Here is a 25,759-nt window from a genome sequence, read left to right on the forward strand (position 1 = left end):
CTTTCTTATTTCAAAAACAAGAATACTTTAAAACTGGAAAACTTTTTTTGTAAACAAAAGAGAAAAAGACTATGCTCATTAGATCTTCTATTTAAAATGTTCTATAATACTATACTATTCCCTCAAAAAAAAAGTCAATGGGCAAAGGATATAAACAAGCAATTTATAGAAAAACCATTCTAAATGTCCAATAAATATCATATTAAGTGCTAAAATTAAACTAACAATGAGATCTCACTCAACATACTGGAAAAAATTAAAGAATGATAACCCCTACTGCTGGTCAGGATGCAGGGAAAGTGTACTCTCTTATACTGTTAATAGAAATATAAATTGTTGAAATCTTTCAGAATACAATCTGCTTATATTAAAATTAAAACTACACATGTCCTCCCACGCAGTAACCCTACCCTATAAAATACATTCATATTATGAAACATTTGGCAGCCATTAAAAAGAATTAACTAGGTACTCTGAGACACAAAATCATGATGTATTTTTGAATGGAAAAAAGATTAAAATTTTTTATTTTAAAATTTCTTTATTTAAAAAAGCAATCCATAAAAAATAATTTTAAAGTTCCTGATAAAAACAAACTGTTTAATGTGATCCCAAATATATATAAAGTCATAGATGTGTGTGTCTTTATACACAAAGATATCCACGGTGATGGTCATCGAAATGTAGTTATCTCAGAGGTAAGATTTCGGCTGATTTTTACTGTTTTCCACATATTTTTCTACCATGTTTAAATTTTCAAGTGTGGCCATGTATTATTTATATAATCAGCTTCTGTTTCTTGTTTTAAATCAACTTACTTTCCCCCTGCTTTCCTTCCCCTATTAAATCAGCTTCCTGTTAAATTTTACTACTGAAATGTTTCTCAAACCTGTCTCCTACTTTATATTCCCAGAGTTTAATCCTTCCTCATCTCTCACCTGTACAACGGAATTAGCCTAGCTAAACATTTTGCCTCCATCAATTACTACCAATTTGCCTCCAAGTAAAAAATACATATTTTACTATGCCAATTCCCTCCTAAAACTCAATCAGTTCTTCGCTGAGCATAAAATAAAGACCAAACTTTACCAAACGATTCAAAACTTTCTGGACTCTAACTCCAAACTATCCTAACTGTTCAACTTTTATTTCTTTGTTTATTCATTCATTCAACAAAGTGTGCTTACTGTGTGACAGACACTGTTCCAGCACCTACTACACAACAGTGAACAAACAGCCAAAACTACAGGCGCTGACCTTGTGGAATAAATAAATATAATGAAGAATTATACAGGCTCTTATAGAAGTAATCATAATGAACAAGCAAATTATATAGTGCAATATGATTTATAATAAATATGTATTTTGTCATTCAGATATATATTTCTCAGATATATTTGGGTCTTTATCATAGTTCCTGGCTAACAGCTACTGAAACTCTTGGAATTTCCTAAGGGTTGAGAGTGATAAAGGTGTCTTTCCTTATGTTAATGAGGTGATTGGAGTGCACCTAAGAATGGGGGCTGGTTATCAGAACCTTGAGATTAGAGGCTTGGAACTTTTGGTCCCACTCCCTGATTTCTGGAAGGGGAGAGGGGCTTGAGGTTCAATCAATCACCACTCACCAATGATTTAGTAATCATGCCTATCTAATGAAACCTCCATAAAAACCAGAAAAGGAAAGCTTTTGGGCCCTTTTCCAAGAGCTTCCACATTGGGGAACATGCTTCCATGTGCCACCATTCAGACTCTATGCATCTCTTCATCTGGCTGTTCATCTGTATCCTTTAATATCTTTTTATAATAAATTGGTAATCTAGTGAGCAAATGGCTTTTCCTGAGCTGAGTCATTTTAGCAAATTAACTGTACCAGAGGAGGGGTTGGTCAGAACCTCTAATTTGTAGCCAGTCGGTCAGTCAGAAGCACAAGTAACAACCTGGGAAGTGGAGGGTGGTCTTATGGGACCAAGCCCTTTACCTATGGAATCTGATTCTATCTCCAGGTAGACAAGTGTCAGAATTGAGTTGAATTCTTGAGCACCCTGCTGGCATCTGAGAATTGCTTGTTGTAGGCAAGTCTATACACACACACACACACACACACACACACACACACACACACACACACACACACACACACACATATGCATGCACGCACACTGGGCTTGGGTCTGGGAACCCCTCTACATATAGTATGTAAGAGGATAATTGTTACGAGAGAGAGAAATGGAGTGCTGGGCAGGTTGGGAGAATGGGGAAGGTTTATACTTTTTAAATTGACTGATCAGGGCAGCCCTCACTGAGGTGACACTGAATAGACTTAAGGCAGTGAGAGAGTCAACCTGGGGAGTTTTGAGGAAAATACCCTCTACCCCAGATTGTATGTGAACGCTGTAACGTGAGAGAGGGACAGTTAAGTTACAAGAATAGCAAGGAGGCCAGTGTGGCTGAAGCAAAGAAGGTGAGGGGACAATGGTAAGAGATGAGGTCAGAGAGGCACCAAGACAGGGGTCTAACCCAGAGCACATGGGGCCTCATGGGTTCAACAATAAGGACTTTGGCCTTTACTGTCAATGAAACTGGAAATGTAACCAACACTGAGGATGCCTCCCAGCGGCAGTCCTTAACTGACAGATGTGTAAATTCTCAGGTTCCCTTGTCCCTGACAGGACAACTGTGAGGTATAATCCACACAAGTCTCCAGGGCTCCCTGACAGGACCAAACCAAAGTTACCAACTGTGAAGCACACCTTCAAGTGGCTTTCTTCCTTTTTATGTCCCACCTGCCTGCAACCCTGCAAGTTTTCCTGGAATTACTTTCTAAATTATGTTTACATGAATCTTTGTATCAGGGTCAGCTTCTGGAGAACCAACCTAAGACAGGAAGCTACCAGAGTTTTATGTGAAATGTGGCATGATTTATTCAACAAATTGAAAGCTGAACCACTAACTTTTCTTAAAATATATAATTTCAAACACCATGTCTTCACACATCCTGGTTTCTTTCCTAAGAAATAACATCTCCTTTCTTCCTTTCCTGAGGCAAATGCCAATAAAGTTGGCACTGTTTTCCAAAATGCCAACTCAAACGATCCTTTCCAGCATTTTATGGCAGCATGTTTTTGGGGAGGTGACTCTACCAGAATATAATTTAAGGATCGATTATCTGCATTTTCTATTTCTATCTAGATCAGATTATTGAGAAGAAATCTTATCATCGTAATTATTTCCCCGAAGTGCCTACTTAGCACAGTGCTTTGCACACAGTAAGGGTGAATACAACTTGCTGAATTTCTGATCGCTCCTTGTAAGCTTTTCTTCTCGTACTGGACCCAATATCAACTTCACAAAAGCCTCAATTTAAATCTAAATTGGGACTTTCCTGGTGGCACGGTAGTTAAGAATCTGCCTGCCAGTGCAGGGGACACGGGTTCAAGCCCTGGTCCAGGAAGATCCCACATGCAGCAGAGCAGCTAAGCCCGTGCACCGCAACTACTACTAAGCTTGTGCTCTAGAGCCCGCAAGCCACAACTACTGAAGCCCACCACCTAGAGCCAGTGCCCCACGACAAAAGAAGCCACCACGGTGAGAAGCCCATGCACCGCAACAAAGAGTAGCCCCCGCTCACCATAACTAGAGAAAGCCTGCGCACAGCAACGAAGACCCAATGCAGCCAAAACTAAATAAATTTAAATAAAATTTTTAAAAAATCTAAATAATATGTGGCAGAAATCAATTAATTTTAACATGATTGAGTTATTTTTTCATGTGGAGACTTGATTCCAACAGTTTTTATGTCTTTGCTATAAAGGAGCACAGAGAACTTGGGCTTTTAAGACACACACATGCTATACAATGTCTTATGACACTTACTTTGGGGAGAGCACCGGAGGACTGACAAAAGACCGAAGTGCATCTTTCACCATGTCTTGCATGAGATGGGTTCCAAAGACCTTTTTGTTATCCACCAGGAAAGTGGTCTTAAAACAAATGTTATATATATTAGTAATGCTGTCACAATCTTGACATATTGTACATGTAGTTGTCATTACTGTGACATGAACATACTTCTTATAAATGCCACAGAATACAAAGAGATTAAAATGTAAAAAGTTGGTGGAAAATTTCTTTTTCCACAATGCCTCCACAATGGGTACTACTTATTAATCCCTATTTAAGGTGTATTCTGATGCAGGAGAACAAAAAATGTGCAGAAAAAAATCTCTCAGGTCAAGAGTAGTAATATTGAACTAGTGAAAGTGAACTGATGGGTCTGAATATGTCAAATGAGCTAATATACAAGAAAGGGTTTCATAAATTATAAAATATTTAATGGTTACAAACATCAAGTCAGTCGATAACCATATCTCTAATAAACACCTTGGAATACATACAAACTTTCTGAAATTGGAAAAAATATAGTTAAAATAATAAATTATTAAATTGAAATACACTACTATTTAATAATAATTTACATTTAATTTTCTGCCCTTAACAATCTCAATGTATCTGAATATTTACTATACTATACCTTACTTGATTTCCTAACACATCTGAGTTGTTTCCAGTTTTTGGTGATCACGAACCAAACAGCTTTAAACACAGGCATGCATACAGGTTTCTAGGAGAATGTCAGATTCCACTTCTCTTGGGTAAATAAGCAAGAGTAAAATTTGTATATTTGTTTTTGTAACAATCTGCCATCATTTTCCAAAGTGGCTATAGCACTTCATATTCCTATCAGTAATGCATCCTCTCCAGTGCTTGATATTTTCAGTTTTGTTCTTTTTTCTTGCTTTATTTTAAACATATTCTGATAGGTGGATAGTGGTATTCCATTGTGGTGTTAATTTGCATTTCCCTAACTGTTTTCTTACTGTTACATTTATGGAATTCTTTTTATGTTCTCGATACAAGTCCCTTGTCAGACATGATCTGCAAGTATTTTCTCCTACTCTGTAGAGTCTCTTTTCATTTTCTTAAGTGTCTTCCACAGAATTAAAGTTTCAAATTTATCAACTTGTCATTTTTTTTAATGGACTGTGCTTTTGATGTCATACCTAAGAATTCTTTACCTTTCCTAAAGTCACGAAAATTTTCTCCTATCCTTTCTTCTAACAGTTTTATGGTTTCACATATAGTACTACATAATAAAGGACTAATTAAGGATCAGAACTTCTCTGGACTTTCCCCTTGGTTCCGTTGATCACATGTCCATCATTTTGCCAACAGCACACCTGTCTCATAGGTAGTACTGAGTTCCCCAACTTTATTTTTTTTTACAAATTTGTTTTGGCTGTACTAGTTCCTATTCCTTTCCATATAAATTTTAGAAGCAGCTTGTTGACATCTACAAAAATTTCTGCTATGATTTTGGGATTGCTCTGAATCTGTAGATCAGTTTTGGGGAGAACTGACATCTTAAAAAAATATCAATTCTTCCAATCCACAAACAAGATGTATCTCTCCATTTATTTAAGTCTCCTTTGATGTCTTTCATCAGTACTTTGTAGTTTTTCAGTATACAGGTTCTCCAAATAGGTGTTAGATTTATACCTACATATTCCATTCTTGATGTTATTGTAAATAGTACTGCTTTAAATTTTTTGATTTGCATTGTTCATTGCAAGTATATAGAAATACAATTGCTTTTTGTAAATTGGTCTCATATCCTGTGATATTGTTAAACTCATCCACCAGGTCTAGGAACTTCTTTGCAGATTCCTTGGTACTCTACGTAGATAATCATGTTGTCTGTAAAGAAACATTATTTCTCAGTTTCTCAACTGTATGCCTTTTATTACTTTTCCTGCCTTTTTCCACTGGCTAAGATTTCCAGTACTATGTTGAGTGAAAGTGGAGTGATGAGAGTGGACATCCTTGCTTTCCTCCCAGCAGGAGGAAAGAATTTAATCTTTCGTCATTAAGTATGATGTTAGCTATAGGTGTTTGGCACATGCCCTTTATCAGATTAAGGAAGTTACCTTCTATTCCTTGTTTTGTTGAGAGTTTTTATCATGAATGGACGTTGGTTTTGTCAAATGGTTTTCCTCAATCTATTGAGACTTTAGATTATATGGTAAATTACACTTTAAACACTGAACCAACCTTGCAATCCTGGGATAAAACCCACTTGGTCATGATGTATTCTTTCTTTACATACTGCTGGATTTGATCTGATAATACTTTAAGATTTTTATGTCTATGTTCATCAGGAATATAGGTCTATAGTTTTCTAAGCTTGAAATGTCTTTGTTTGGTTTTGGTACAGAGGTAATGCAGGCTTCATATGATGAGTGCCCTTGTCTCTTCTATTTTCTGAAAGAGACTGTGTATAGAATTCTCCTGGAGTTTTGTTGGAAGGCTTTTAACTATGAACACAATTTCTTTGATAGATACAGGATTATTCAAATTTTCTATTTCTTTTTGAGTGAGTTTTGGTAGTGTCCCTCACGGAATTGGTCCATCTCATTTAAGTTTTTGCATTTATGGACATACAGTTGTTTAGAATATTCCCATATTACAATTTTAATTTGTTTAGGGTCTGTAGCAATTCCTGGTATTATTCATCTGTATCTTCTTTTTTTCTTGTTCCACCTAGTTAGAGGTTCATCAATTTTAGAACCTGCTTTTGGCTGCAATGATTTTCTCTATTGTTTGTCTCTTTCCTATTTTACTCATTTTTGCTTTTATCTTTGTTATTTCCTTCTGCTTCCTTCTAGTTTGATTTGCTCTTCTTTTTCTTAAAATAGAAGCTTAAATTATAATTTCAGACCTTTCTTCCTTTTTTTCATATGAACATTTAGTACTATAAATTTCTCTCTAAACACTGCTTAAATTGTATCCCACAAATTCTGATATTTTCATTTTCATTCAGTTCAAAATATTTTCCAATTACCCTCAATACTTCCTCTTTGACCATGGGTTCTTTAGAAGTGTGTTAATTTCCAAATATCTGGAGAATTTTCCAGATACTTCTGTTACTGATTCCTAATTTAATTCCAAAATAGTCAGAGAGCATAGTTTGTATGATTTCAATTTTTTTTAATTATTAAGGTTTATTTTATGGCCCAGAATATGGTCTTGATGAATAGCTAACACTGTAAGTCAATACTTCTGTTACAAAAATATACCACTAACTGTGGAATAGCCTTTAAAAGCATCTACCTTTTGTTCCATCCATCAATAAAACAATGTCAATACACAGTATTTGATGTTTAAAGACATATTTTGATACTAAGTGGAACTTACTTGTAATAGAGATCTTGAAAGAACACAAGGTGATTGTTCACTAAATTCACAGAAAAAATCCTAATAGATACACAGAAAAAAAGTGTCATTAATAGATTAAATAAAAGCTGAAAATGTTTGTATACAGAGAGTAATTTTTACCAGACCTTGTGGGAATGATACACTACCAAAGTTAAAATAAGAAAGATAGCTAAAGATCATTTCTGTAAGAATTGTCTAATTGTATGAATGGAAAAATGGATAATTTTGGAGCCTAAAATTTATTTTTAACAAACTTACCAGTAACAGTATTATGTGGATACCGATACTAAATTTGTACATCATGAAAATAACAGTATCAATAATAATTTACTAACTAATGACAGAGATTTACTTCCTACTTCACAGAAATAAATACCAAGTAACCAGGCTAACTGAATTCACATTCTCTTTTTTCATAATTAATTTCTACACCTTGCACACACTCCTCAAAGTGAATATTCTCCACCAGAGAGAGATTCTACTATTCCACATTACAAAGAAAATTAAAACAATTTACCCCACAGAAAATCCCTCAACTTCAGCCTCTAAACCTCTAGTTGTATCCACATCTGTACACAGATCCTTTCCTTGCCTACTTTAACAACAGATATATTAAAGACTCCATTCCTTCTGGCTTTTTCACAAACATTACACACTTTCAATTATCCATACTTTGCTCTCCTAGATATTAAAATTCGTCCTCTCTACCAGATCGTTCCCATTTTCATTTAAACAGTCAGGTTTCTCTCAACTTTAAAAAGAAAAGAAGATCATCACATGATGTCACATTTTCCTCTCAACTGCTGCCTTCTCAGCCAAACTTTCTGAAGAAGTTGGCTGCACCCACTGTCTCTACTCACTCAACTCAACTCTCATCCACCTTCAACACATGTAACCTGGCTCTTTGCTCTAGCCACCACTTGTTCCCCATTACTAAATCCAATGGACATTGATTTTGGACCTTATTCATCTCTTTCACTTGACCTCTCAGCAGTGTGACATCCTTCTTGAAAAACCTTTTAAATGACTTTCATATGTTTCTTCCTCTGGCTACTTCTCAGTTTGTTCTGTAGGTTCAAAGTTTAGTTCCAGAAAACCTTCTTTTCTTAACCTATATATTTTTTCCTCGTAAATTTTGAAGCATAAACACTCATGCTTCGATTACTATCTATACTGTAATAATTCTAAAATTTTAACTCTAAGCACAGACCTCTAAACTCTATCCATATAGCCAATACTATCCAATATCTCTACTTAAATATATTAAAGGTACCTCAAACTTTACTTCACTAAAACCCTCTAAGGTCCTTTGAGAATATCCCCCTTTGAGTGTACAGCACCAAACGTGCATGTAGACTTACAAGACAGAAGCCTAGAGACCTTCCTCAGAGCTCTCTCATGCCCCATATTTAATACATCACCAATATTCTATCAATTTTAGCTCACACATAGCTCTAACACTGACAACCTCACCATCTCCCTGCCATCCTTTTAGTCCAAGTTACCATCTTCTCCTCCCTTGGACTGCAGTACTGGTTTCCTAATTTATCACACTGTGTTTACTCTAGTCCCGTCCAATCATTTCTCTACAATGCAGCCACATCTTTGCACATTCTTGATCCTATTATGTCACTGTCCCCCCCACACACTGATCTTTCTTGATAAAACTAATGGTTTTCCTTTGCTCTGTGAAAAGATAGAAATCCTTAATGTTGCTTAAATGGCCTTGTCTGGTCTGCCTACCTCTCTAGCCTCACCAAATCCCCCATCCCCATCACTCAATGCTCCATTCTGCTACTTTTCTTTTAGTTTCTCAAATGTATCATGTTCTTTCCCATCACATGGAGGAGGATTCAGCTTCCTGCACCTGGAACTGTCCCCCTACTGTCCCAAATGATGTTCATCTAACTGTTAGATCTTAGCTTTACCTTCACTTCTTTAAGAAAGACTTCTCTGATCATTTAGGTCAGTTCCTTCATCATATGCTATATGTTCTAGTTCCTTTGCTTCATACTCCTACACTGGTTTGTAATTCTATAATCATTTTTATGATTATTTGATCAATTTCTATCTCATACTACACTGTAAGCCTTATGACAGGATAGATGATATGCTTTTGCTCATCACTGTATACCAGCCATAGCACAGCACCTAGCACAAAACAAGCATGTTGGCTGAATGATGAATGTACATATACTGTACTTGCTATCACAGTTCATCTGTACTCAATTTCTTATTGCTAGTATACATCCCTAACAGGATACAGTCTATAAAGTCCACTATTTACCTCATTTAAACTAGGTATATCTTCTTAATTAATCCACAGCTGTCAAAAGTATCATCTTATGGGTTCCTAAACTATGAGTTTCCCTTTACTAGTGTCACTATCTTCCCCCTTACCACTGGTTTTTGCCCTATATGCAAAATACCAAAAACTTTGAAAATGAAGAAAAATGCAAAAAACAAAACTATCATATAGCATTCCACTATCTGTAAATAGTCATAATTAATATTTTGGTATTTGTTATTCTAATCTTTTGAGAAAGAATTTGGTTGAAGTTGACTTTGTCTCTGAATATCTTTTCTGTGTGCAACAACATATATAAAAAATATATTTTAAAACTTTCAACAGGGACTTCCCTGGTGGCACAGTGGTTAAGAATCCACCTGCCAATGCAGGGGACATGGGTTCAAGCCTTGGTCCGGGAAGATCCCACATGCCGCAGAGCAACTAAGCCCATGCGCCACAACTACTGAGTCTGAGCTCTCGAGTCCATGAGCCACAACTACTGAGCCCGCGTGCCACAACTACTGAAGCCTGCACACCTAGATCCTGTGCTCCACACAACAAGAGAAGCCACAGCAATGAGAAGCCTATGCACTGTAACAAAGAGTAGCCCCTGCTCGCCACAACTAGAGAAAGCCCGCATGCAGCAATGAAGACACATAAATAAATAAATAAATAAATAAATAAATGTATATTAAAAAAAGAACATTAAACATAACTTGACATTCACGAACATTTCCCAATGTCAATACTTCCCATGTCAATAGTTTTCTATAACATTTTTTAATGGCTCTGTGACATATATTGTAAACATACCACAGAATGGATATTGTCACCATTCAGTATTTAAACTGTTACTAGTTTCTGAACATTACAAAGGATGATGCAACAAACACCTTTTTTCTTATTCTAAATGTCTAGAAGGAGAGTTTCTGGTCCAAGTATACATATTTTTAAGACTTTTGAGAGAGAGCCACTGGAGTATAAGAGAATGAGTACTTCCCTTTACCAACATTAAATATTATTATACTTTTCAATCTAGCTGTTATAAATTGCATTTCTTTAATTACTAGTAAGGTTAAGTATCTTTCATGTTTATTTCTTTTTATATATGTATGCTCGTGTCCTTTCCCAATTTTTCATTGGGATGTTTATTTTTATCTTACTGATATGTAGAAGCGCTCTCTAGAACCTGGCACTTTATCCTAATAATGACAGGTTTCCTATGCAGATCCACCAGACTATTTGGTCCCTTATCTTCCATAACTTTAATCTTTTTCTCTACTCGTGGCCCCTGCTGCACTCCCCCCACTACCACTCTGTCTCAAGTCTTTCAGAGATCCAAATTATTCCATTACTATGCCTTCTTCATGTCCAGTGACAGCAGTCCAGGCCTGGCTCCGCCAGCTCCCCTCTATTATGACGTGTCATTATGCATTCACCCCGCCCCTGACAAGGCAATCCATAATCTTTTGCCAGAATATCAAGTTCCAACCATTGCATTATACTTTCTTATTCCAATTCACATTGATCTCCTTTTCTAAAATCCTACAATTAATCTAGTGAACACAAATATATATTCATGTATCAATTAATGATTAGAAAAGCAGATGGAGAAGAACAATAAAATCTCTATTCTAATTCTCTTATAACACTAACTAACCATCTAATTGGGTTATAAAGCCCTGTAAACCTTAGTTTGTTTAGCTGTACAATAAACTGCAAAATGAACTGGCTTGTGTGTATAATCTTTTTTACTTTTAAGACTCTACGATTCTTATGACAGAATAAGGAAAAACTACTAAAAAGAAAGGAAACACAAAAGGAGGGAATAAAGGCATAATCAGTGAAAGTTTCACTAAGGAACAAAGACTTAAGCTGAGCTTTAATGATAAAGAATTAGTGGAAGGCTTCCCTGGTGGCGCAGTGGTTAAGAATCCGCCTGCCAATGCAGGGGACACGGGTTCGAGCCCTGGTCCACGAAGATCCCACATGCCGCGGAGCAACTAAGCCCATGTGCCACAACTACTGAGCCTGCACTCTAGAGCCCGCAAGCCACAACTACTGAAGCCCACGTGCCACAACTATTCAAGCCCGTGCACCTAGACCCCGTGCTCCACAACAAGAGAAGCCACAGCAATGAGAAACCCGCACACTGCAATGAAGAGTATCCCCTGCTCACCACAACTAGAGAAAGCCCACGTGCAGCAAAAGACCCAACACAGCCAAAAATAAATGAATAAAAAAAAAATAAATGTAAAAAAGAAAAAAAATTTTTTAAAAAGGAAAAGTTACTATAAGAAAGAGCATAACAGAAGCACAAATCTTTATTGACCATTTATCAATTATACCCCAGAGGCTGCTGCTAAATTCTAGGAATATAAACTAGATAATCTGTCATCTCAAGTAACACAGGTACAGAAGCAACCTGAAACCAAAAGGGAAGACTTCACAGAGGAAATGACATGGGGCTAGAAATTATGTACCTCAACACTGAGGGGGAGCAACAGTCAAATGCATATATATGTATAGTCATGCAAAATTAATCAGTGTACTTATGTCTAAATAACACTATTTTTTTGCCCGTTTTTTACCTTCCTAATTGAAGTATATGTCATTATAGCCTTACCAATTAATAAAACTCCATCTCTGAATGTTTTAACATTCCCCAAATAAATCTTGTGTTTCTATATTTTAACCCATAAAAAAGATTAATCCAAAATATGCTAGCTTAAAAATGTACATACTCTTTTACCCAATAACTTCACTGTTTAGCAATTTATCTTAAGGGGTAAGGAAGCACATGATATAAAGATTTACCTACAAAGATGTTCATCTTAGTATTGTTTATAAGTGTAAAACACTGAAAATGACCTAAATGTAATTCAACGTGAATGGACTAAAAAAATCTGTGGTATATACTCACAATGCAATACCATGTAGCCATTAAAATAATGCAGAAATATGTATATTTGTTGACACGAAAAGATGTTTGTGGTATAGAGACTAGTGATGAAAAAGCAAGTTACCAAATACCATGATCCAATTTTTATATGAAAAAAATTTATACATATGCACATATATAGTATGTGTATATGTATACATGCATGCATAAACACAAACATTTATTTATATAAAAGGTTCTGAACACAGAATTGACGATTCAAAGCCCCATTCTTAAAACTTGGGTGAATTATCTAACTTCTGCACACTTTACGTTCTTAATCTCTAGAATGGATAGTATAAAATCCTTATGAGGATTAAATACAAAAAGTACACACACACACACACACACACACACACACGACTTAACTCTCCAGATATCACAGATAAGAGGTGAGCAGCATTATTTACCCTTGGGATGGTCAGTCTCCAAAAAGTAATAAACTATTCTGTTGTTAAATCAAAGTTACATTCCAGAATAGAGATTTGTACTTACCAGGATACAATGTAAATTTGTTAAATTGACCACCTCACAGACAGTTTTTATTCTATCTATTAATCTTGCAAAATAGTTGACCATTTCTTCCCTCTTTATTATTTTTGCGTATCGAGGGAAGGTGGGTGGAAGTAGTCTCTGGTTAACAAGAGGCTCAAAACCCATCATAATGGGATGATCTAAAAAGAAACAAAGGTAACATTTTCAACATTTCTCTGAATTTTAAACCTCAAATACTACTAAATATAAAAAGAAAAAGGCCAGTTTCAAAAGCATCTCTGAATTCTAATCACAATATTCTCTAAATGGATTTTATAATTTACAATTAATGTATCTACACACACACATTTTTAAAATGAGATAAGCAGATTCAATAACCTAAAATCGTACTTCCTCCCGACATTGTGGTGATAGTGGTGACAGAGAGAGGTTTCTACCTCAAAATTAACTCCAAGCCAAGAATGGGATAAAACAGAGTTAACATATTCTCTCAGAATAAATAAAAGGGCAATGCTGTATTAACCATGAGACTGTGAAGAAATGTTTCAAACGGGAACACAAACATAGGCTTGTCTTCCCTTCATTTTCTGAACTGCAGAATCAACTCACACTCAACTACATAGTAATGTAAAGTGGCAGAGGAAAACAGTCCTCATCCCAATCCCATAAGTTTGGAATGCATTTTGCACTGAGATGTAATTCCAGAAATTCACAATGAAAATAACATATCACAAGAGACCTGAGGGTGAGTTCCTCTCTTCCATTCTTTGTCCTCTGGTGATCTCACTTTTCACAATAGTACAAAGCTCCAAACTAAGTCTTTCTCAACTTGAAATTTCCTGCCACTTTTATAGAAAAAAATTCTGTACTCCAATGGAGTATGCATTGTCAGACTGACTCTATGAGAGCTATTTTACAAATCTAGAAATTGTAGGTAACTGATAAACATGAAATTCTGTTCTGTGTGGTAGAGATTCAACCGACTTCTTCTATACTCTATAGAAAAATGTTTTGCCTCCATTTATAATTTATTTCAATACTCCACTACTCCATATAAATGTGTGTTTTAAAACTTTTCATGTCTGGTTGTGTCACTGAATGAGTTTAACACATGTTCACTTTTATATCTGTATAAGAGTCATGGTTTTACCTTTGTCTGAAAATCATCTTTTAATACTTCCTATTCCCTAAGTACTATAAGATATAAGCAAGCACAGTGACTTACAAGTATCATGTCCTTTTATGCCTCTTTGCTTATACAAACTATTGTCTCTACCTGTAAAACCTACCCCCTTGTTCTTAGTCTGAACTTGATATAGCTTGAATTCTCTCTCATCATTGTTCCTCCCAATGATGTATATACAATGTTCTTTGTACATATACTACTATACTGTCTGTGTGGGATTACATCATTTGTCTCTCTCTCTGAGTTCTTTTGAAAGCAAGAACAGGGTTGGATCCCAAACACCAAATTCCTGGCTCATAACATGCACTGGATACTTGTTTGCTGAATGATAAGATATGCATGCTCAAAATAAAATGAAAGACTGCCACCACTATAATAATTTGAATTTCTGATTTATAATACTTCATTTAGAACTAAGGTAAAAGTAGTAGTAACGATGCTGTAAGAAGCTTCTTTACCATATTAACATGAATACATTTCAGACTTTAATGATAAACGCACAGAATCCAGATACTTAAATAGTCCATTACACTGATTTTCTCTGAAAGTATTCTAATATGCACGGAAAATTATTACCCAGGAATATGCATTTACTCTTAATACATCTATTTTTAGGCTTTAAACCACAAGTAGAAGATAAATACATAATAATACACTCATGAAAATTTATATTACCATGGAAAGAAGTAAATATTAATGGGAAATGGATAACAAACACAATATATTCTGACTTCAATTTTATACAAACAAAAAAGTGCAATATAAAACAATATTAACTTTTGAAACTCAGCTGTTCTGCACAGCTGATGTTTAGCAACATCCTTGACCTCGACCCACTACATACCAGTAGCAACCTCCTAACTGTAAAATGGATCCAGACATTGCCAGATGTCCCTGGGAAGCCCCAGTTGAGAAACACTGGTCTAGATGAACGCAAGATGCAAGTATAATTCAGTGAGGATAAGCTCAGGATGTCAGAGGAGCGTCTTATCCATGTAAAAATTAGATGAAAGACTTCATAGAAGTGAAGTCTAAGAAAAGACCTAAATGGGGACTCCCCTGATGGCACAGTGGTTAAGAATCCACCTGCCAATGCAGGGGACACAGGTTCAATCCCTGGTCCTGGAAGATCCCACATGCCTCGGAGCAGCTAAACCCGTGTGCCACAACTACTGAGGCTGTGCGCCACAACTACTGAAGCCCATGCGCCCTACAGCCCGTGTGCCACAACTACTGAGCCCATATGCCACAACTACTGAAGACCATGCGCTCTAGGGCCCATGTGCTGCAACTACTGAGCCCATGTGCTTGCAACTACTGAAACCCGTGTGCCTAGAGCCCGTGCTCTGCAACAGGAGAAGCCACTGCAATGAGAAGGCCACACACTGTAATGAAGAGTAGCCCCTGCTCGCCGCAACTAGAGAAAGCCAGCACACAGCAACAAAGACCCAATGCAGCCAAAAATAATAAATAATTTTTTTTTTTAAAAAGACCTACACAATAACTTAGTTAAAGAATAAAATATTAGTCAGGACAAAGTATTCCAAGCATATCAAAGACCTGGAAGACAGATAATATGGCTGTGTTTCTTTTTCCCTTAGGGAGCTGCAATTTTCCAAGTCATAATTTCTCTGAACTCAAAAGTAAAAATAGATGCATATAAATAGAGTGGGGACAAAATCCCTAGGCACAAAAGTTAGAAGTCATCTACATGTTTCCCTCTATTTTCTACACACATTTAAATTTCCCCCTACATTTTTCTGGACATAGTCCTTGTAAATGGTTAAGTGCTAAAGTGGTTCCTAGTAGCTATTTTTAAGTCTCATCCTAGTAGCTATTTTTAAGTCTCAGCTGTTCTTGAATCTCATGCCTAAGGACTCTGTAACCATACTATACAAGACATAGTAACTTGCCTAACTAGAAAAGAGCATAAGAACTGAGATATAATAAGAGATCAAAGCCGTTATTCAGGATATAGAAGAGTTAAGGAGGAGTGGGGATAAAAGCCAGGCAGGAGTTTGCATCTGATTTCATGGCAACACAAACTACAAAAAGTTAAAGACAGCTTTACCACACAAGCCCTCCCAGAATAAACGGGTCTAACATATTCCCACTAAATTTCATACATCTCTATCACACAATTTATCTCAAGACTGTCTTATATTAAAATAACCTGAATAGCCCTTACTAAATGAGCCTAGAAAAGATGCTAATTCACATCACTTTCTACCCATTGTGTGCTACGCTCAGTAAAGATTTCCTGAATTAAACTGGATACAGATCAGACAACTTCTAGACTCTCTTCTGACTTTACAAGTCTATAGGTGTACAAAAATTATCTTGGTTTTCCAGTTAAAAATACATAAAATTCTTCAATGCCAAATAAAATGATTTTCCCTTCACACTAGCATTCTTTTAAGTATACAATAATAACATATAATTACTATATTCAAAATATTATGGCACATTGGTTTAGAGTGTTTTAGTTACTAAAGTCCTTGCTAGATAACTGACCTTCATTATCAATAGCAGAAAAGTATTACAAACAGCACAAGGTCCTTGGATAAAAGATTTATAGTAACAATGTGCTTTGATTTAACTTAACAAAGTAAGTTATTCTAAAATTAATTAGATGCCAAAATTAAAGATTTGGAAGTGTGTAAGTCAAAAGAGATAGAGACATTATATCGTTTTTGGATAATACATCTCTCCCAAGTTAGGCAATTTATAGTTAGACTTATTGAAATAAGTTTTAGATGCCCTTAAGTTGGAAGGAATTCTAGAAAACAATGCAGAAGCTGCTGAGGTTTTGTTATATTATACTACACTTCTTGGCTACTTGATTTCCCTTTATAAAATGTTATAAAGTTATGCTACGTGAAAGAAGCCAGACACAAAAGGACAAATATTGTATGATCCTGCTTATGTGAGGTACCTAGAGTAGTCAAACTCATAGAGACAGAAAGTAGAATGGTGGTTGTCTGGGACTGGAGGAGGGGGAAATGGGGAGTTATTATTTAGTGAGTACAGAGTTTCAGTTTGGTAAGATGAAAATTTCTGGATATGGACAGTGGTGACTGTTTCACAACAATGTACTTGATGCCACTGAATTCTACATTTAAAAATGGTTAAAATGGCAAATTTCATGTTATAAATATTTCAACACACACACACACACGTTATAAAAAGGTATTTAACCACAACTGTTAACCTCAAAAAGCATAGTCTCAATGAATATTGTATCCTAATCACTGGTCAGAGTAAGTTATATAAGCAATATAATATGCATATAAATGATATTACAGACACATCTACAAATTTTGGAGTTTCTTTGGTGTGTATTTTTGAATAGGTATCCATGCAACAGATTTAAAAAGTTGCAAATGCAACAAAAGGAGGTACAAAGAAAAGCAAATCTCCTGCTCACTTGTGACTAGTTAATCTCTTGAGAACTAAACACTACTACAAGCTTCTTTCACGTGTGGTTATTTATATATATTTTTTTCAACTTTATTGAGGTATACTATACATATTATACAATACAAATATTAAGCTTATAGTTCATTGTTTTGAAAAATATATACAACCATGTAACTACCACCCCAATCAACGTATACAACATTTTCATCTCCCCAGAAGGTTCCCTTTCATCTCCCCAAAAGGGAGCCAGTCACTCCCATGCCCAGAAACCATGGCACTGTTTCCTCCATGAATAAATCAGTTGTTCCTACTTTGATACAAAAAGAGTCACACAATTTGTACTCTTTTATATCTAACTCCTTTCAGCATAATGTTTCAATGATTTATCCATTATGTTGTGTGCGTCAACATTTAATCTTTTCTACTGCTGAAAACCATTTCATTGTATGGATATACCACTGTTTGCCCATTCAAACGTTACTTTTGTAAACAAAACATCAACATTTTATACACGCTAATCTACTTTTCTGCATTATTTTTTAAGGTGGATTTTTCTTTTGAAACAATTTCAAACTTATAGTAAAGTTGCAAGTGCAGTCAATACCGAATCACTCTCAAATACAATGGGAGTGTTATTCCTATAAAGACATACCCTTATATATTCACGATTAAACAATCAGAATTAGCGAACTAACAATGACCAATTACTACCATCTAATGCTCAGACCTCATTCAAGTTTTGCACACTGTACCAATAATATGCTTCAAATCGACATCAGAATCACAAGTTGTATTTATTTTCATTGTCTCTTAGTCTCCTTCAATCTGGAGCAGTTCTTCTGCTTGGCTTCTATGGATAACTTTGACAACTCTGAAGAATAACACGCCAATAATTTTGTATACTGCCCTTCAATGTGGTTTTCCTGTTTCCTTGTGATTAGATTCAAATTGTTAACCTTTGGATTATAAAAGAAGTGACATTATATTGTTCTCATTGCAACCCATCAGCAAAGTGGAGATTTTAACTACTAGTGGTGTTAACTTTGATCACTTGATTAAGTTGGTGTCTGCCAGGCTTCTTCACTATTGTTACCTTTTCCCTTTCTAGTTAATAAATATTTGGGGTGCAGGGGAAGGACACCTAAGTATGCTCATTATCATCAAACTATCTACTCATTAATTCATTTATTTATATCAGTATGGAACCATGGCTTCTTCTTTTATTCAATTGGTTATGATCTATCATAATTATTTATTTTGATGCTCAAGTTGTCCCCAACTTGGACTGTGTGAATGCCCGTTCAAGCTGTTTTCTGTGTTTAATTGACCTGGCCCATCATTCTCTGAACATTTACTCACTTCCAGCTAATAAGACATTCCAGGCTCATCTTGTTCTTTCCCTGCCCTAGCCCTGGAATCACCCATTCCTCCAAGATGTACTAGTTCCTTTTATTTTTTATATTTTTTCCAGTTTTATTGAGGTATAATTGACCATAAAATTGTAAGATATTTAAAGTGTACAATGTGATGATTTGATATATGTATAATTCTGAAAGGATTCCCTCCACTGAGTTAATTTAACACATCCATCACCTCACATATTTATTTTTTTCCTTTGATGAGAACATTTAAGTTTTACTCTTTGAGCAAATTTCAATTATACAGTTCAGTGTTATCAACTATAGTCACCATTTCATACATCATATCATCAGACCTTATTCATCTTCTAACTGAAGGTTTGTACCCTTTTACCAACCTCTCCTTATTTCCCTCAGCCTCTGGCAACCATGTTTCTACTGCTTCTATGAGTTAAACTTTATCTCTTTTAAATTCCACATATAAGTGATACCATGCAGTATTTGTTTTCCTCTGTCTGGCTTATTTCACTTAGCACAATGCCCTCCAGGTTCATCCATGTTGTCACAAACAAGAGGATTTCCCTCTGTTTTAAGGCTGATTAATATTCTATTATATATATATTGTATTTTTGTTATCCATTCATCCATCAATAGACACTTAGGTTGTTTCCGTACCTTAGCTATAGTGAATAAAGCTAGAAAAAGCGTTAATTGAAAAAGCATGCTAATGGAAACCAAAAGAAGCATAGAAGTAGCTAAACTTATACCAGACTAAATAGACTTTAAGCCAAACAATATAACAAAAGACAAAGAAAGTTATTACATAATAAAGCAGTCAATTCATCAAGAGGATATAACAAACCTAAATATTTATGCATCCAACACAGGAGCACAAAAATAAAACCAATATTCAGAGCTCTAAAAAGGGCAATAATAATTCAATAATACCAGGAGACTTCAATATCCCATTTTCAACAATGGATAGATCACCCAGACAGAAAATCAGTAAAAAAAAAAAAAAAAAAATTGGAATTAAACTACACATTATACCAGATGGAGCTAACAGACATATATGGAATGTTTCATCCAAGAGCAACAGAATACACATTCTTCTCAAAGGCACACTGAGGGACTTCCCTGGTGGTGCAGTGATTAAGAATCTGCCTGCCAATGCAGGGGGCACGGGTTCAAGCCCTGGTCCAGGAAGATCCCACACGCCGTGGAGCAACTAAGCCCATGTGCCACAACTACTGAGCCTGCACTCTAGAGCCCATGAGCCACAACTACTGGAGCCTGCATGCTAGAGCCCGTGCTCCGCAACAAGAGAAGCCACTGCAATGAGAAGCCCGTGCACCACAATGAAGAGTAGCCCCTGCTCACCGCAACTAGAGAAAGCCCATGCGCAGCAACGAAGACCCAACGCAGCCAAAGAATAATTTTTTTAAAAAGGCACATTGAACATTCTCCATGATACAACATATGATATGACACAAAACAACTCTTAACAAATTTAAGACTGAAAGCACACCAACTATCCCTTCTGACCACAATAGTATGAAACTAGAACACAAGAAGAGGAAAGCTGGAATATCTACAAATATGTGGAAACTAAACAACACACTCCTGAACAACCAATGGGTCAAAGAAGAAAACAAAGGAGAAATTTTTCTTAAATCTTGAAAGAAATGAAAATTTAAAAAAAACAACATACAAAAAGCTATAGGATACTACAAATGCAGTTCTGAGAGGCAAGTTTATAGTGATAAATGCATATATTAAGAAATTAGATCTCAAATAACAACCTAACTTTACACCTCAATGAACTAGAAAAAGAACAAATTAAGCTCAAGTTAGCAGAAGGAAGGAAATAAAAGATCAGAGTAGAAATAAATAAGAAAGAAAAAGAATAGAAGAGCAACAAAACTAAGAGCTAATTTTTTGAAAAGATAAAATTGACAAACCTTTATCTACACTTTATGTCTTTTGATTGGAGAATTTAGCCCATTTACAATTAACATAAATATTGATAGGTATGGATTTACCATTTCCTGTCTGTTAATTGTTTTCTGGTTGTTTTGCAATTCCTTTGTTCCATTTTTCCTTCTCTTGCTCTCTTCCTTTATTATTTGATGATTTTCTGTACTGGTATGCTTCCTTTCCCTTTTACCTTCTGCATATCTACTATAGGCTTCTGCTTTGTGGTTGCCATGAGCCTTGCATAAAACATATTTAGAACAGTCTATCTGAAGTTGATAATAACTTCAAATGCATACAAAAGCTCCCTCTCCCCACATTTTATGGTTTTGACTTCACCATTTGCATCTTTTTATGCTGTGTATCCAATAACAAATGACTGCAGTTATAGTTTTTTAAATACTTTTTGTCTTTCAACATTCATACCAGAGATATAAATGGTCTACCTGCCACCATTACAATATTAGAATTATTTTGAATTTAACTATAAATTTACCTTTACCAGTGAGTTTTATACTTGCATGTTTTCCTGTTACTAACTAGTGTCCTTTTGTTTCAAATGAAGAACTTCCTTTAACACTTCTTGTCAAGTCAGTCTAGTGGTGATGAACTCCTTTAGCTTGTCTGGAAATTTTTTCTCTCTTCCTTAATTCTTAAGGACAACTGCTGAATATTCTTGGTTAGCAGCTTTTTTGTTTTGTTTTCCCTCAGTACTTTGAGTATATGATCCCTCTCCCTTCCGGTCTGCAAGGTTTTTGCAGAAATAGCTACTGATAGTCTTATGGGGGGTTCCCTTGCACACAACCAGTTGCTTTTCTTTTGCTGCTCTTAAGATTCTAACTTTTGACAATTGTCAAAAGCTTTTGTCTCTAACTTCTGACTAATTATAATGTGTTTGAGTGTGGGTCTCTTAGGATTCAACTTCTTTCGAACTCTCTGAGCATCCTGGATCTGGATATCTGTTTCTTTCCCCAGGTTAGGGAAGTTTTCAGCCATTATTTCTTTGAATATGCTTTCTGCCCTGTTCCTCTCTCTTCTCCTTCTGGAACCCCTATCATGCATATATTGGTCTTCTTGATGTTGTCCCACAAATCCCATAATCTATCTCTTTTTTTCCTACTCTGTTTGAATGAATTCCACTGCCCTGTCAAGTTTGCTGACTCTTTCTTCCACTTGATCTAGTCTGCTGTTGAGCCTCTCGATTTTTCAGTTCAGTTTTTGAATTCTTTGGCTCTGTGATTTCTCTTGTGTACTTTTTAATATTTACTATCTCCTTGTTGAAACTCTTATTTTGTTCATGCATTGCTTCCTAACCTTGGTGAGCATCTTTATAACTTTTGTCTTAAACTCTCAATCAGGTAAACCACTTCATGTCATTAAGATCTGTTTCTGGATATTTACCTTATTCCTTTGTTTGGAATATATTCCACTGTTTCTTCATTTTTCTTGACTCTCTGTTGGTTTCCGTGCATTAGATAAAACAGTCATATCTTCCAGTCTTGACAGAGTGGTCTCATGTAGGAGACGAATACTGTCATATAAGAGATGGACCTCGTCAATCAGCCCAGACCAAGGCCTTAGTTTTCTCTCAAAGTTTTGTGACCGTCCAAGCCTCCTCCTTTGCTCTTAGTGGCTCCCAGTAGTTGAGGGTGTGCCAAGACCCATCAGTGTCCAAAAGGGAAGGATCACAATCAGAACCTAGATGTACGCTGCTTAGAAGCTGGACCCTCAGGGAGCAGCTGGATGAGTATGCAGTTAAACTTCTTCCAGGGAGAAAGTGGGAGAAGGTTGTTTTTGCCTAATCCTTCTTTGCTGGACCTTGGTACATGGCCATGGGGAAGGGTTCTCCTGTACTCATTAACAACTATTTGTTTGATAAAGCACTGTAAGACTCTTGAATACAAACCCCATTGGCCATTAGAGCCAGATGACCTGGGGGCTCATCCCTCAGATGGCAGCTGCAAAAGCTTGGGCACCAGATGTGTGTACAAGCTTTTTCTTGGGAGACGCTGTCAACTGGGTTTTATTATTGGAGCAGGCTAATGGGGAGAAGGTGGGAGAGATGCCTGCTGGCTTCCCCTGTCTCTGGGGAAGATTTCAGGTAGCCCTTAGATGCCCGCTAAATTAGAAGCCCAGCATGCAGGCAGCGGCTTTTAAAGTACAGAGTTAAACCTATTTCAGGGAAAGACTGGAAGACGGGTTATTTCCTTTGCTCTCTGTGCTGAACCTTAGGGTGTAGAGTCAGTTAAAAAATGCTTCTTTGCTATAGTCTTCTGGAACTCATGAGTGGAAGCCTCTTTGGCTATCACCGCCAGGTCTGGGTCCCATGCTTTAGGCAGAAGCCACAAAAGCTGGGGTGCAAATATATGTACAAACTTTTCCAGGCAGATTCCAGTGACTTGGAGTGGGCTGAGGCAGAAGCCAGGCAGCCGGCCCCTAGTGTCTGCTATATTAGATGCTTGGCCCTCAGACAGCAGCTTTTAATGTATACAGATAAACCTCTTTCAAGGAAAGACTAGGAGATGGGTAATTTTGCCTGCTTCCTCTGAGCTGATCCCTGTGGGGACAGTCATAGCAAGTGACTGCATTCCCAATAGGAACTGCTCCTCTGGTTGGCATAGTCTTATAGGTCTCATGGACACAAGCCCCACTGGCTTTCAGAGCTAGGTGTTTTGGGAGCCTATCCCTCAGGAAGGAGTCAAAGTTGGGGTGCTAGATGTAGGCTCCAAATGCTTCACTCCTCAGACAGAACCTGAGTATTGGGGGCCTCTCCCAATTGTGTGGTGCTATGTCAGGGGTGGGGTTTTGTTCTCCCTCATCTGGGTCCTACTGTTACAGTGTTTGTTAGTTTTTTTCTTTTCTTTTTTTTTAAGGTTATAAAGGTTTCCTATTTTTTAAGAAGTTGAGAGGATTCTGTTTCTCATATTCCTTATAGTTTTCAATTAGTTGTAGACAAGAGAAGCAAGCAGCAGAAACATCTTTAACTCCAAAAACCAGAAGTCCTCTAGATTACACATATCCCTCACATGTGTGAGGAGGTATGTTTATTTTTTGTAAAAATAAAATGTTTTAAAAGAGTAAAACCATCTCAAGTTCCTGGCACTAGTACCTCATGACATAGGCCTCTCTAATGGGTGGTGATTTTAAAATGAAGTCAGTTCCCACCTCTCCTGTGCACTGCCAAACCAGCATATGAAGTTGACTGGGTTGAGGCAGCATAATTTCTGCTTTAGCACCAAGTACAGCCCTCAGGAGGTTAAAGGGTTATTTAACCCTTTTGTTATTTAACCCTATTGTCTACCAGACAATAAACCATCATAATTCTAAACTATATTTTAATCTACTTTTAATTCACATTAACTTTTAATTTAGTTTCTTTTACTCAGTCATAAATGCATACCACTTGAGAATCAAAGAGCCCAACAAGGTTTTTATTAAAACTAACCATCTTCTGCCCACCCTCTCCTGCCAATTCCATTATTTCTTCTCTTCCCAGAGGCAATGTCTTCCACTTCTTTTTAGCTCTTTTGGTATTTACCTCCATATCACCAAATTTATAGTGCTACTTACTTCATATTTTTTGTTTTACACGTTATCTGACTTACTCCAGCTTCAAAAGGAGATGATATGTGTAAAAAAGAGATAATGAAAAAGATATGAAGTAGCAGCTATAAGCACATATAAATTATACGCATATATACACTTCTGTCCCCTCACCTCCAACACAGATCAAAATTTTGATTATAATCAATGTTCAGCACCATTATGATTAAGTAAATTACATTCATATTTGGGCCATGGATAACTTTCGCAAACATGGAAATAAGTTTTACTTTCATATATATTCTGAAGTTAATCACTTCTTACTTTTTGTTTGCTTTGTTTGTATGTACTTAACACTTTTTTTTTTTGCGGTACGCGGGCCTCTCACTGCTGCGGCCCCTCCCGCTGCAGAGCACAGGCTCCGGACGCGCAGGCCCAGCGGCCACGGCTCACAGGCCCAGCCACTCCGCGGCATGTGGTATCCTCCCGGACCGGGGCACGAACCCGCGCCCCCTGCACCAGCAGGCGGACTCCCAACCACTGCACCACCAGGGAAGCCCTGTACTTAACACTTTAATTCAACCCCAAATCCTTTGCCAATTCTCTAAATCTCTTTTTTCTACATTAAAGAGAACAGCTATTGTATCAATTTCATTGGTGACAACAGATCTTGTATCTACTTTGAGCCATCTACCCTCAAGCCTTGTGACTTTGTTCAGTCTGGACTTGTCCTCCATGTATTATGCTCAGATATATAGTATCTTATGATCTTGCTGCACTATCACCCTACGATTTCCTTCATTATTCTCTTATGCTGGATTCTTATATTCCTTAAACTCCATACTTTCCTTTACCTTGATTTACTCCCTTGTTTTAATGGAGCACATTCTAGTAGCCTTGAAAAACTTTTGGGGAGATTAATTTTGTAAGATTTTAAATACCTGAAATTATCTTTCTTCACAATTAAATGATAATTTTGGAAAAGGATTCAATGATTAGAAACCATTTCCCCCCCAAATTCTGAAAACACTGGTCCACTGCTTTTCTTTTAATCACAATTCTACTGAGATATAATTAACATACCATATAATTCATCTATTAAAATTGTACAATAGTTTTTTAGTATATTCAGAGTTATAAAACCACCACCACCATGAAAAACAGAACATTTTCATCACCCTAAGAAAAAACTCCATATACATTAGCAGTGCTCCTTCTTCCCACCCTCCTCCAGCCCTAGGCAACCACTGATCTACTTTCTGTCTCCCTGGATTTGCCTA

General features: G+C 36.4%; 1 protein-coding gene across 4 annotated transcripts in view; it reads right to left on the minus strand.

Moving 5' to 3' along the window:
- The window catches only part of NAA35 (N-alpha-acetyltransferase 35, NatC auxiliary subunit), an 86,593-nt gene that overhangs the window by 20,469 nt on the left and 40,365 nt on the right, over positions 1-25,759 (minus strand). For all 4 annotated transcript variants that reach the window (XM_049710900.1, XM_033411426.2, XM_033411427.2 and 1 more), the window contains 3 exons: positions 12,999-13,177; positions 7,252-7,311; positions 3,874-3,980 (listed from right to left, as the gene is read on the minus strand). In XM_049710900.1, the coding sequence (XP_049566857.1) occupies positions 3,874-3,980; positions 7,252-7,311; positions 12,999-13,177 (346 nt within the window). The remainder of the gene's footprint in view (positions 1-3,873; positions 3,981-7,251; positions 7,312-12,998; positions 13,178-25,759) is intronic.

Source organism: Orcinus orca, chromosome 6 (genome assembly GCF_937001465.1).
Source record: "Orcinus orca chromosome 6, mOrcOrc1.1, whole genome shotgun sequence".
Classification (NCBI taxonomy): domain Eukaryota; kingdom Metazoa; phylum Chordata; class Mammalia; order Artiodactyla; family Delphinidae; genus Orcinus; species Orcinus orca.